Source organism: Lithobates pipiens, unplaced genomic scaffold, assembly GCF_037356315.1.
Source record: "Lithobates pipiens isolate NorthernLeopardFrog02 unplaced genomic scaffold, aLitPip1_a1.2 Scaffold_8, whole genome shotgun sequence".
NCBI classification, from domain to species: Eukaryota; Metazoa; Chordata; class Amphibia; order Anura; family Ranidae; genus Lithobates; species Lithobates pipiens.
The window spans coordinates 229,804,219-229,819,018 of NW_027507903.1; the positions used below are offsets into that span (position 1 = coordinate 229,804,219).

The following is a 14,800-nucleotide window of genomic DNA, read 5'->3' on the forward strand; positions in this document are numbered from 1 at the left end:
TACCATAAAGCATAAAACTTTGGTCTTGTTAGGCACACTTCAAATACGAGACAGAGCACCAGCAGTAATACATTTTCAGACCCTGCTACATACACTTTTGTTGGCATTGAACATGATGTTGGGATTAAAGTGCAATGTGAGATCTCATCAGTGTGATGCTGATCCTTAATTGTCCAGTCATTTAGGGTAAGTTCATGATCAATGTTCTTTATCAAGCATTACTGCTAGTACAATGACGGTTGATTGTCTGACATGGCAACAATGTGTGGATCGCAAAATTGGTTGTACAAAATTAGAAATCATTTGTCAGGTAAACTTGTTCCCATTACATAGAATTGAGCTTTAAGAATGTTTAAAGAGAGCTCTCAAACTTAACATTAAAAAGGGAACTGTCTGGATAGTAACATTGGAGCCTCAGTTGCTAGGTTTTTGAAGGTGCAAACTCCATGATTGTCCTATTTATCCATTCTTTTTTACTTGGTGTGACCTTATGTTCACTCAAAGGCTATTACACCAAAAATAGATATTGACATGTTTTGTAGATGCTGGAAAGTTAAATCACCAAGTGATATTTTATATCTGTCTGTAACTGCAATAGTGAAATCTCTCGCTTTCCAGTTTCCAGGTCTGCACACCAGTAATAGTCAATATTAGGGGGTGCAACTGTCCCTGCAGAATATATAATTAACATTATAAATGCAAAACCTAATAAAAGCTGTGGGAACCCCTAGTACAATGAGATCTCCCTTGATTCCCCAAGAGTTCTAAGAAACCATTTTTCTCTAGAAGGTTGTTTAGTGTTAATGAACAAACGTTAAAAAAAAAGGGAGCACTCCATAAGCAGCTTACTGATTTTCTATTAACTGATTCTAGACTAAAGAAAAAACTTCATTGTTAAATGCAGGAAGTGTGTGGTCACTCCTTGCTGTGTTTCTGGGACCCCCTTTCCTAGTATACAGTAATTGTCAGCTTTAATTAATCAAAGCCGGGATCACTATATACGCTATGTTGTCCTCAGCTTCAGCTGTCAAAAAGCAATCCGATTCTAAATAAGGCTACATGTACAATGGCCGACCCTAAACGTTACTCCTGGCAGTAAGAAAAGGTAACATGATTTTGCTGTATTTATTTATTTTTTTTCCAAAACATTCCTCTCCTGAACACAATTTTCCTGCATTCAGGAGAGAGGGGTTTAACTGCCCCTAAACTCTGCTGCTCCTAAACTCTGATAAAAGCGTATGTGTACATGGACACACAGACTTTAACTGAGTTAAGTTCAGGGGCTTTGGCAAAAAAAAAAAAAAAAAAAAACACCAAAAGCTCCTAAACTCATCCAGGAGCAGCTAGTAACAGTTAAAAAAAACTTCAGTTTTGCTGGTTTTACATTCTGCGTTTATACACGTTTAGAGGCGGTTATGAGTGTTTGTATTTTTTACAGACATCCTCAGGAGATGCTCTGAAATGCCCACAATGCATAAAAAAAAAAAAAAGTATTCACTATTTCAGCCATTCTTAAATCTCTGCCCCCCCCCCCCCCCAAAAAGGCTTGTATACACTATAAGAAAATCGTACAATTTTTTTATAGTGTGTACACAGCTTTCGATAGCCTTTTCAGACAAAGATTTTTCTTGCACGGTAGTGGTTCTCAACCTCAGTCCTCAAATATCCCCCACAGGCCATGTTTGCAGGTTTTCCTTTATCTTGCACAGGTGCTTTAAATCAGAGTCAATGGCTTGGTATTTTGGATAGCTATTTTATCTAAGAGAAATTCCCAAAACATGGCCTGTTGGAGGTACATGAGGACTGAGATTGAGAACCATTGTTATATGGGAACAGAGCAAACGATTTTCGTTCAATGTGCCCCATTTTCGTACAAGAAAAATCTGAAAAGAAAAACTGTGCATGATCAGAAACAATAAACAACAAAAAAAAGCCTTGCTGTGAAACAATGAGGGAAATAGAAAGATTGGTCGTCCGATTTTACATATAGTGTGTGTACCCCTCATTACACTCTTTTAAATAACACTTGTTCAGATGCAAATATAGAAAGATACAATCTCACATTGTGGTGCTTTTGTATCTTTTTGTTTAATTAATCTTAAAATGATGTCAGTTAAACAACCCGACAAGTAAAAAAAAAAAAAAAAAAAAAGTAATAAAATGTTCTTCCGTTTAAAGGAAAGGTCCAGCCTAAGCTTGTTTGGCTGTAATTCTCCTATGGATCACAGGAGTGCAGTTCGTTTTTTCACTCCTGTGACCTATTTTCAGCAGACAGAGGGCTGAAGTCCGCTCTCTGCTGATGTAACGGATGTCAGTCCAGGCACCGTGATAAAGTCTGGATCTGCCAGGTGCCTGGACTGACACCCGGCTCAGCCTCTCAGCAAACTGCAGAGAGCCTGAGCTGGCCGCCCCCTCCACAGCCCAGTGGTCCAATGAGCGAGGAGGGGGCAGAGCAGAGAGCTATGACTGACAGTGAGAACTGAGTGATCAGTGGTGTTCGATTGCTCGGTTCTCAGTGTTAGAGGCGCCGAGGGACTGATGCTGCATCCACCTAGGTTCGATGAATCTGAAAAAAATAAATAAAAATCCTTCTCTTTTAACCCTTAGGCCGCGTACACACGGGCGGACTGTTCGCCCAACTAAGTTCGTCAGACAATCCGACAAACAGTCCGTTCAAAATTTGCATGAACGGACTTGACCACACACGATGAGCAGACAGTCCGCTGAAAGCGTGCGCGATGACGTGAACGGCACGTATGACGGGACGAGAAATTCGACGTCCAATACACTGCAATGCAACCTTCGCCGTGTAAATCCTTTCTGAGCATGCGCCAAACTTAGTCTGTCGAACTAGCCTACACACGAGTGGACTGTCCGCTGAAACCAAGTTTGGACGGACTGTCTTACGGAAATTCCGTAAGACTTTGTTCGTCAGACTGTCCGCTGAAACAGTCCGCTGAAGCCCACACGCGAGCGGATTGTCCGCTGAAACACTGTTCAGCGGACTGTTGGGCGAACAGTCCGCCCATGTGTACGCGGCCTTAGATTATCTAATCAGCCCTAATTATCTATTCCCCCCTATTCTCCTTCTCCCTTCAACTATTATTTTCCTGCTGATATATATATATATATATATATATATATATATATATATATATAATTTTTTTTTTTTTTTTTTAGTTTGTTCCTATTTTATTAACTATTAATATTTAAACTTATTTTTGTTTTGTTTGTAAGAGCCCATTCACACAGGGGCAACACGACTTGTAGGCGACTTGAGTCAGGCAACTTGGACACGACTTGAGTTAAGATCACAGCGCGACTTGGGACGACTTCAAAACGACTTGTGATGACTTCAAGCCCGACTTGGGACGACTTACAAGTCGCCCCAGGCCAGGCGACTTTTGCCGAGGCCAAGCAGAGAATGAGCTCAAAAGGGAACTCCACGGCAAATTTCTGAAAAAAATGTGGCGTGGGTTCCCCCTCCGAGAGCATACCAGGCCCTTAGGTCTGGTATGGATTCCAAGGGGAACCCCCTACGCCGAAAAAACGGCGTAGGGGTCCCCCCCAGATCCACACCAGACCCTTATCCGAGCACGCTACCCGGCCGGCCAGGAAAGGGGGTAAGGGCGAGCGGGCGGCCCCCCCCTCCTGAGCCGTACCAGGCCGCGTGCCCTCAACATGGGGGGGGTGCCTTGGGGGAGGGGGGGCGTGCGGCCCCCCCACCCCAAAGCACCTTGTCCCCATGTCGATGAGGACAAGGGCCTCTTCCCGACAACCCTGGCCGTTGGTTGTCGGGGTCTGCGGGCGGGGGGCTTATCGGAATCCGGGAGCCCCCTTTAATAAGGGGGCCCCCGGATACCGGCCCCCCACCCTATGTGAATGAGTATGGGGTACAATGTACCCCTACCCATTCACCTGTGGAAAAAAAGTACAAAAAAAAAACACAACACAGGGAAAAAATATTTTATTGCACAGCTCTGGGGGTCTTCCGTCTTCGGGGGTCTTCTCGCCGGACTCCTCCGCTATCTTCTTGTAGCTCTTTTACTAGAGGAGGAGTCCGGCTTTCTTCCTCCCCGCCGCCGGCCTCTTCTCCCGACTTCGGGGGTCTTGTCCCCCTCTTCGGTTCTTCTGCCGGGCCACCGCGCCTTCTTATAGCTCTTTTGCAGGCGGTGGCCCGGTCTTCTGCCGCTGCCGCCGCCGCCGCCCGTTCTTCTTCTTCTTCTTCTCCAGGAGATGTTGACACGACGCTCTCTCCGGCCACAATGCCAGGGACGCGCTCCGCTGCCACTTATATAGGGACAATGGGGCGGTGTCACATGGGTTGATGTCACATGGGTTGATGTCACATGGTAAGGGGGCGGGGTCACCATGTGACATCAACCCATGTGACCAACCCATGTGACATCAACCCATGTGACACCGCCCCATTGTCCCTATATACGTGGCAGCGGAGCGCGTCCCTGGCATTGTGGCCGGAGAGAGCGTCGTGTCAACATCTCCTGGAGAAGAAGAAGAACGGGCGGCGGCGGCAGCAGCGGCAGCAGCAGAAGACCGGGCCACCGCCTGCAAAAGAGCTATAAGAAGGCGCGGTGGCCCGGCAGAAGAACCGAAGAGGGGGACAAGACCCCCGAAGTCGGGAGAAGAGGCCGGCGGCGGGGAGGAAGAAAGCCGGACTCCTCCGCTAGTAAAAGAGCTACAAGAAGATAGCGGAGGAGTCCGGCGAGAAGACCCCCGAAGACGGAAGACCCCCGGAGCTGTGCAATAAAATATTTTTTCCCTGTGTTGTGTTTTTTTTTTGTACTTTTTTTCCACAGGTGAATGGGTAGGGGTACATTGTACCCCATACTCATTCACATAGGGTGGGGGGCCGGTATCCGGGGGCCCCCTTATTAAAGGGGGCTCCCGGATTCCGATAAGCCCCCCGCCCGCAGACCCCGACAACCAACGGCCAGGGTTGTCGGGAAGAGGCCCTTGTCCTCATCGACATGGGGACAAGGTGCTTTGGGGTGGGGGGGCCGCATGCCCCCCCTCCCCCAAGGCACCCCCCCATGTTGAGGGAACGCGGCCTGGTACGGCTCAGGAGGGGGGGGGCGCCCGCTCGTCCCCACCCCCTTTCCTGGCCGGCCGGGTAGCGTGCTCGGATAAGGGTCTGGTGTGGATCTGGGGGGGACCCCCACGCCGTTTTTTCGGCGTAGGGGGTTCCCCTTGGAATCCATACCAGACCTAAGGGCCTGGTATGCTCTCGGAGGGGGAACCCACGTCAATTTTTTTTTCAGAAATTTGGCGTGGAGTTCCCCCTTCAGAGCTAATAATTCTGTCAGAGTCGCCTCCGTATAGACGGAGATCCGACTTGGAGGCGATCTCCATTGAAATCAATGGGTACCGGTCGCCTACAAGTCGGATAGAAGTAGTACAGGAACCTTTTCTGAAGTCGGAGCGACTTCAGTAGTGTGCATTAAGACGGCTCTCATTCACTTACATTGCTTTTTAAATGTTGTCCGACCTGAGGCGACTTGGGGCGACCTGAAGTCGGATCAGGAGTTGCCCCTGTGTGAATGGGCTCTTAATATTCTTATACATTTAACAAAAATGTACACATTTACCGTTTTAAAAAAAGTGCAACATTGCAAAAAAACTTAATTTGTAAATAACTTTGCAGTGCTTTGTACCAGAATCATAATGTTAGTGCCATTTTAAACAGGACAAATTACGGAATAAAATGCGCAGTTACACTATTTATCTTTAAATGAACACGGTTTAAAAAAAAAGGAATGTTTTGTTTACATTTGTTGTGATTTATTGAACAATAACATGAAAAGAAAGCCTTAGGCCCCTTTCACACTGTCGGACCGTTCAGGTCTGCCTGTCAGTTTTGATGGCGGACCTGAACGGGCACTCCATGCTAGTCTATGGAGCGAGGGATGTCCGCTGACATCCTACCCGCTAATATCAGACCGATGCCCCTACGTTCGTATCCATCCCTATCGGATCGGGTGAGATCTGATGAAAACGGACATGCTGTCCGTTTTCATCCAATCTCTCCATAGTAACTAACGGCCCTCGACAAGCCCCTCTCCGCTCAGTGAGCAGAGAGGGATCTGTCATCCGCCGCCTCAGCGGAGATTAACGAAGAGATATCCCGCTGAGCTGGCGGACAGAGGCAGACTCCGAGGAGTATATCCACCTCATGAGAATAAAGCCTTATTTGTTCTTTAAAAATGATATATGTATTACCTTGTTATCTTAAGTAATGACAAGATTGTTTCTGAATAAACAGGTTCATGGCAGAAATATAAAAATTGCCCTGGTCCATAGGGAATGAATAGGTGTATGAGGTGAATTGGTTAAAAAAGAGATTTATTAAAGATTTTGATATTATTAGAGGTCTTTTTATATAGACCAAGCTCTATAGCTGTACTTCTTAGCTTTCCCTGAATATCTGACATAATTATGTATTTTTATTCTTTTAGTATAAAGTAATTGTTCCGAAGATTGGCAACATTATGGACCTCTGTACAGCTCTTTCATCACTTTCAGATGTTCCTCCAGAAAAGGTATGTTTAATTGCCAGTATATGTTTCCCTGAACTTTACACTTAAGAGACTAATTATATCATTTTCATTTCCTCTGTCTGCAGATGGTGGTCACAGATATTTACAACCATAGGTTTCACAGGATATTTGCTATGGATGAAAACTTGAGTAGTATAATGGAACGTGATGACATATATGTGTAAGTTTGGTATTGCTGTTAATATATCACTAACGGATGATACTAGACCTAGATCTGCTTAACAAGCTACTGGAGGGAGTATATCTTGTATGCTTGTATGTTTGTATGTTATGAATGTTTATGGCTACAAAATTTACTACTGATAGCGAAGTACATTTAAGTGTTAGGACAAATGCAATCATCTTCTTGGACGATATGCTAAATACTGTGCATGCCCAGTGAAGTCATTGTACCATCAGCACTACCCCAGTAAAGCTTTTTCTACCTGCTGGCAAATTTGGGTGAGACAAGGAGTTCCTAAGAATAACCAATATTTTTTCTTTATTGCTAATTGTTGAATGTCTACATAGCCAGATACTCAATGGAGTTAAATTACTAAAGGCTAATACACTGTGCACTTTGCAAGGGCAGTTGCACTAATTTCCCCCCAGAGCTTAATGAAAGTGGCGTTCCACCCAAAAAAAAGAAAAAAATGCATGAATGTGCCTAAAAAAACATAAAAAAAAAAAACATTTGGTATTTTTTTTTTCTTACTCGCCTCTAAATGGCTGTTGTAAGGGGGTCCCTCATGCCTCCTTCATTGCCTGGCCTCTTGACGTCAATTTGGCGCAGGAAGGGCTCAACTCTGCCCCCTCCTTCTTGTCAATCATCTGGGACACGTGACAGGTCCCGGATGATTGCGTGGCCAATCACGGTGCGCGGCACCGCTCGCGCATGCGCAGTGGGTGCTCGGCTGTGAAGCCACAGCTGGGTGCCCACAGTTACAATGCTGGTGCCACCGAACGGAGGGGGAGACGAGCAGGGCTTCGATCCCCCACATCACTGGACCCTGGGACAGGTAAGTGTCCGATTATTAAATTCAGCAGCTGCAGTATTTGTATTTTTTTTTATGGGAACACCTCTTTAATGTCGAGAATCCCCAATGGGGTGCAAGGAAAACGTTTAAAAAAAAGCATTTTTGCTTGTACGTGATTGGATGATGGAAATTGGCAGAGCTTCACCTAATTTGCTAAGCTCTGGGGAAAATGAGTGCAACTGCATTTGCAAAGTGCACAGTCTATTTGCCTTTAATAAATAAACCACAACAAGTTATTGCAAACGGTGCCTAAATCTTTTCTATTGTGCATAAAGACATTTACCAAACCTGTTCCCCACTGCCTGCTCTTCTTCCACGTCTGGCAGTATTTTCCTCCATTTTTCCGGCAGGCAACTATACTGCAATGTACACGTTCAACCACAAGTTCTATATTGAGATGAGAACCAAAACATTTTTTGCGTGACCTTATGATTAGTAATATAACAAAAAATATCAAAAGTTTTTGGTTTTTTTTCCTGTCTTGCCAGGTTTTGCTTAATTCAGTTAGTGTCCGTCACCAGACCCTTAACAAACAGCTTTTTTGGTTTATGATTCAAAATCCAGGCTATTTTCAAATAATGGTAACAATAGTGTTCCTCAGTAATTGTAGTACTATGTATGCTGTTTTTTAGAAACAGCTCAAGGCTCCATTTAAACTATGGCATTCCAATTTGCTGGCAGAATAGCCATGATTCAAACTCGCTGCAAATCGCCCTTGCGATCCCCGTTACTTTTAATGACACCCAAATCACAGTCTTGAACCTATTTTGGGCAACAGGAGTCTCGTGATTCTGTTTGCATGATTTTACCTCATTTGGTTGGGTGACAATCGATGCAAAATCACGCCGAGATTTAGGTGTCATTAAAAGTAACGTGGATCGCAAGGGCATCCTGCAATTTGCAGAAATTCCGAAATATGGGGAGATTTGCTGCGATTCCACCCCCAAATCAGAATGCCGTGGTGTGAATGGAGACTAAGTGAAGTTTAAATGGATTTACAATAAAGTTTAACCCCTGACCCCCCCCCAGCCCCTTTAGAAAATGTACCTCTTTAAGAACAGAAATTGATGGCAGCAACAGGTCTCAAAAAAGTTGGGACAGAGCCATGTAGCTCTAGCCATGCCCTCTTTTGACAACACAAATGCCTGGGAACTGAAGAGACCAGTTGCTGGAATTTTGTGAGAAGAATGTTGTCCCATTCTTGTCTGATATAGAATTCTACCTGTTCAACAGACCTGGGTTTTTTTTTGTGATCTTTTTATTTATTTATTTTTTTTGAAAATGCGCCAAATAGATTCAGTATGAAAGGTCTGGATTGCAGGCAGGCCAGTTAAGAACCCAAACTCTTCTACTATGAAGCCATGCTGTTGTCATAGATGGAGTAATGTGGTTTTAGCATTTTCCTGCTGAAATATGCAAGGCCTTCCCTGAAAAAGATGTCATCTGGACAGGAGCATATGATGCTCTAAAACCTGGATATATCTTTTAGCATTGATTGTGCCTTTTCAGATGTGCAAGCTGCCCATTCCATATGCACTAATGTACTCCTATTCCATCAGAGATGTGGCTTTTGAACTGAGCACTGATAACAAGATGGAAGGTCCCTCTCCTCTTTGGTCCAGAGGAGGCAGCGCCCATGGTTGCCACAAAGAATGCCAAATTTGGATTTGTCTGACCACACAACCGTTTTTTGCTTTGCAACAGACCATTTTAAATGACCATTTTTCTGTACATGATAGAGCTTTACCCTGTATTTCTAGATGACATGGCCAACTTTGTTCACAGACAGTGATTTTTGGAATTGTGTCCGTTTTTAAACGGTTCCCCCTGGGTGGACGTCATAATGACATCCTGTGGTTTAAGTGGTTGTACCGAAGTAATGCCTGCAACTACAGGCATCATCCCGGTATCCAAATTTTGAGCCAACGATGCTGTTTGTTGTAGAAGTGATTTGAGTGGCTGCACAGCCACTAGATCCCTTCTATAGGTGATGGAAGGGGGCACTCTGATTAGCAGCATCCTGTGGAGGGAACAGATAAAGAGAGAGAGGAACTGACGTTCCTCCTCCTTTATGTCAGACATAGATGTCTCTGTGGCGTTGGTTCTTTATTTACTGGCCAGTGAAACAGCCAATCAAATCGGTTTGTATCCGATCTACTGCATTGGATGCTAGAGGAGAGATCTCGGGTCTAATGGACCCCAAATCTCTCTATTAAAGAGGACCCGTCAAGGCTCAGGCTCATCCTATTACAAGGAAATACTGTTCGTCCTTTGTGATAGCAATAAAGGTGATTAAAAAAAAATGAAAGGGACAGTTTACATTTTTTGTAACTAAAATAAATAAAAAAACAAAGTTAAAGTGGCATCCTGCTTACGTACAAATGTGAATGCATACATGAGTCCCGCACACATATGTAAAGGGTGATCACACTATACATGTAAGGTATCTTTGCAAACATCAGAGGGAGAGCAATATTTCTAGCAACAGACCTCCTGTGTAACTCCAACTCTAAACTGGTAACCTGTAAAGGCTTTAAAAAGCGTTGCCTTTGGAGATTTTTAGGTACCGTAGTTTGACTCCATTCCACAGGCTTAGTTTTTAAGCGTGACATGTTGGGTATCTATTTACATGGTGCAACATAATGTTTTATATCTTGTCAAAAAATTGAAGTTCGTGCAGTGCTGTCTGAGGCATCCATTATTGTTTTTCACCCTTGTCCCTTGCGCACAGAGAGTTCTCAATCTTTTGATGATATTATGTACTGTAGATGATAATATATTTAAAGTCTTTGAAATTTTACATTGAGGAACATTATTCTGAAATTGTTTGACAATTTTTAGACACAGATTGGTGAACCTCTGCCCAACTTTACTTACGCTCTATCTCTCAGAGATGCTTCTGACCAATTACCTAATTAGTTGCAAAATGTTCTTTCAGCTCTTCCTTGGGAGTACCACTTTTTTGCCAGCTTTTTGTTTCCCTGTCCCAACTTTTTTGAGACATGTTGCTGCCATCAATTTCAAAATGTATTTGTTTATAAAATATGAGTTTATGAGATTCTGTGTGTATATATGTGTGTATATATATATATATATATATATATATATATATATATATATAGTGTGTGAATATATGTATAGACAGTATCTCACAAAAGTGAGTACACCCCCCACATCTTTGTAAATGTTATTCTATCTTTTCATGTGACAACACTGAAGAAATGACACTTTGCTACAAGGTAAAGTAGTGAGTGTACAGCTTGTATAACGGTGTAAATTTTCTGTCCCCTCAAAATAACAACACACAGTGATTATTGTCTACACCACTAGTAACAAATGTGAGTACACCCCTTAGTGAAAGTGCCCAAAGTGTCAATATTTTGTGTAGCCACCATTATTTTCCAGCATTGCCTTAAATTAACCCTCTTGGGCAATGGAGTTCACCAGATCTTCACAGGTTGCCACTGGAGTCCTTTACTACTCCTCCATGACGACATCACAGAGCTGGTGAATGTTAGAGACCTTGCGCTCTGCCACCTTCCGTTTGAGGATGCCCCACAGATGTTAAATGGGGTTTAGGTCTGGGGACATGCTTGGCCAGTCCATCACCTTTACCCTTAGCTTAGCAAGGCAGTGGTCATCTTTGAGGTGTATTTGGGGTCGGTCGTTATCATGTTTTAAATACTGCCCTGCGGCCCAGTCCCTGAGGGGGGTGATCATGCTCTGCTTCAGTATGTCACAGTACATGTTGACATTCATGGTTCCCACAATGAACTGTAGCTCCCCAGTTCCGGCAGCACTCATGCAGCCCCAGACAATGACACTCCCATCACCATGCTTGACTGTAGGCAAGACACACTTGTCTTTGTTCTCCTCACCTGGTTGCCGCCGCACACGCTTGACAGCATCTGAACCAAATAAGTTTATCTTGGTCTCATCAGACTACAGGACATGGTTCCAGTAATCCATGTCCTTAGTCTGCTTGTCTTCAGCAAAAAATAAATATATATATATTAATTATACACACCACTTTCTTGTGTGTATAATATATATAAATATATATATCTGTCTCCACTTCACTGAGCAACAGAGAGACACTGTTGGACAGCAGCATTGTCAATCTTCGGTTGAGGGTGGTTTTATATGCACCAGCAGATTAACAAATCAAAGCCAAACTCCAGGTAACACTTTTTAAGCAGTTACAGATAGTTTTTTTTTTTTCCTTTTGGGATAAACCTTTTGCAAAAAAAAAAGATCATTGTAAGCATCTTTGTCAGTAGTAAATGGTTTGTCTCAACCCTCCCTCCAGCTGCCACTTTTGCTGGACAGCCTGGCTTGTTAAGGTGGAGCATTACCCATATCTGTGTGATGACAACTAATGTAACAAAAGAACATACACTCCGCATTAATACGTATGCTACCAAAATTAGTGTGTGCTATAAATTGTCTCCAGCATTGCTCCTGTTTCTTCTTGCTGGACGCCATAATTTTGTTGAAGCCAAGAGGAGCCACTTCCTTATTGGAAAATCTCCTGTTCTTAGCCCTAAAAACTATATATCACATCCTACAATTAAAATACTGCTGCTGCTGCTGCTGCTGCATTAGCTTTAAAATGGAACAGATGGGTGTGGATTGATCCAACCCAGCTGAGAGCCATAGAATTCCGCATGTATTGTAGCTCTGGTCCCTGGGTTGTCTGTCGCTTACTAGTATAAGGAAAAGAAAGGAGAAATGTTCAGCTAAAAATTTTGCTATATACCGTTCAAGAGACTCACCCTAAAATCTACCTTCAGGTGCTGCCTTCAGGTGCTCAGGAAGGGGCCTGAGGTAGTAGCCTGCAGAGTGCCATGGACAGAGGAACCAAGGACTTGGGTTGAGCATCCAAGCGAGGAAGATCCGTAGGGGGTCAGAGTTTGGGTGAGGGCTTTGGTGTGTCGGCAAAAGTTGATCACCAAGGTCGGAACCCGCACCCCCATGAAGGTGTCCTCGGAGTCAATCGGCAGCGCTCAGAAAACCTCGGTGAACCTTGGGGTTTGTTGGGGAGCGTCAGGAGAGATGTCCTGAGGGCCCCGGAGAGGCTAGGTGTGCCCTCGGAGAAGCTCTGAGAACTTCGGGGGAGGGGGAGGTCGAAGAACACCAGGGGAGAGGCCTGAGAGCCTCAGAGTTTGGCGGATAACATCAGAGGAGAGCCTGAATGATGGAAGCTGCAGAGACGGATACCATTTGTTGTTGATGTTATCATGAAGATAAGAAACATATAAGACTAGAACTAACAGCATTGTGGTAGCATCGAGGTAGCGGTGAGTCGTTTGGTAATGAGGAAAAGATAAATGACTCTCATAAACTGCATAAATTGCTGCTGTACAATATGTTATACACCTAAAAAGCTTGCTCATGTTCCAAAAAACTGATCAGACATCTGGTCAGAAGGCCTATTGCTAACTGAAAAGACGAATATAGAATATTATATGAAGCCTAATATATTTTTGAATCCAGCTAAGAAGGGAGAAAAGGATTTGTTTTGTGAATAGAAACCGAAAAAGAGAAAGAACTATTAGAGACTGCGGTTGAATCGATAATACTGCTAATATTGTTAACATTGTTCTTATTCCTAATATCAAAGATTAGACTGGCAAAGTAACGGTGAATAGAAGGGAAGAAAAAAGGGAAATTTTTTATTTTTTTTGGCACTGTGATTTATTCTGGATGAATATTTTTACATTTAACTTTTTACACTTAAACGCTTATTAAAGGTGTAGTAAAGGAGTACTATCATCTCTAAGGAGAAGGGTAGGAGAGGAAGGGAAGGAGAAAGAAGGAAAAAAAGATATAAGGACTCACATTTGCACATACTGGCCCAGATATGGCACCTAAAAAGGGGAATTAAACCTCACAATCACAGAGCAATAATAAGGAGAAAGAAACACTACAGGGACTCAAACAACTCAAACAATTGACATTAAAGAATGTTTCCAACAATTACAACCTCACTCAGAGTCACAATCCCAATCCCTTCAGACATCACAAATACTACAAATCTCCCAAGAACTACTGAATTTGATTGAATCATCTACCGTCCTGGGGATATCAGGGGAGGAATCAATAAGTCATCCCAGGAATAGTTCACCATTAGATACAACTGGAACAGCATTAGAACAGAAGGAGATGGATAAGGATAAGTGGGACATGAGTACATACATTTGTTCCCTCCTCACCAGAGCAGATATGGATCAATACGTACACCGATTGGAAAAATCATTTAAAATAGAAATCCAGGAGCTTAAAGTGGTTACGCAAAATACACAAGAAAAAATATGCAAAATACATACAAGATTGACAAACTCAGAACAAGAGTTGCTACAAATAAAAGAGAGAGTACAAGAGCAAGAAAAACAATTAAAACAAGCTATCAATGCTATAGACGAACATCAAAACAGAAGAAATAATAAAAATATTATATATATATATATATATATATATATATATATGGGGGGAAAACTTTTTTTTTTTAACTGTTCTAACTAGAGAAGGAAAAAAAAACGGAAGTTGGACGAGCGGCAGATCTGAAACTGCGGCCCTGATTCTCCTCTCATTAGGGACCTTACTTTTAGTAAGAGAGACTTTATTGAAGTCAATTGATAAAGGAAAGCGAAACTGTGGCGGGGATTGTATGGCGGATTGAGTGTATGGTTTAGGGAGGGGTGGGTGGTAAGGAAACAAAGAAAAGGTTAATATAAAAAAAATCTCCTCTTCTTCTTCCCCTTTTTTGCCCTGTGTACTCCCAAAGGATTTTTATTCTCCCCAATACTTTTTAAATGGGGGGGATTCAATTTTGTTCTTTCAAAAAAGAGGCCTTAATTCTCCAAAAAGAACTCAAATTTAAAATTCTTTTCACAAACAAAAGATAGACATTATTTTGCTTCAAGAAACGCATTTTCGTCCAGATCACATTCCGAAAATAAACAGGAATTATGTCACCTGGATTCATGATACATTCTCATATTCCAAGTCAAGAGGCGTACGATTGCGTTTCACAGGGATTTACCGTATCAAATATTACAAGAATATAAAGGTAATGATGGCAGGTTCTTAATTCTAAGGATTATGCTAAATGGAAAAGTTTTTACAATTATTAATCTGTATTTACCAAATTATGACCAGATTAAGATTAGCATAAAAGCTCTGTCGGATGCCATGGAGAAAGCGGAA

General features: G+C 42.9%; 1 protein-coding gene across 5 annotated transcripts in view; it reads left to right on the top strand.

The window, feature by feature from the left end:
- USP15 (ubiquitin specific peptidase 15) overlaps nt 1-14,800 on the top strand; it is a 155,122-nt gene that overhangs the window by 88,954 nt on the left and 51,368 nt on the right. For all 5 annotated transcript variants that reach the window (XM_077473552.1, XM_077473548.1, XM_077473550.1 and 2 more), the window contains 2 exons: nt 6,474-6,557; nt 6,641-6,735. In XM_077473552.1, coding sequence (XP_077329678.1) covers nt 6,474-6,557; nt 6,641-6,735 — 179 coding nt within the window. The remainder of the gene's footprint in view (nt 1-6,473; nt 6,558-6,640; nt 6,736-14,800) is intronic.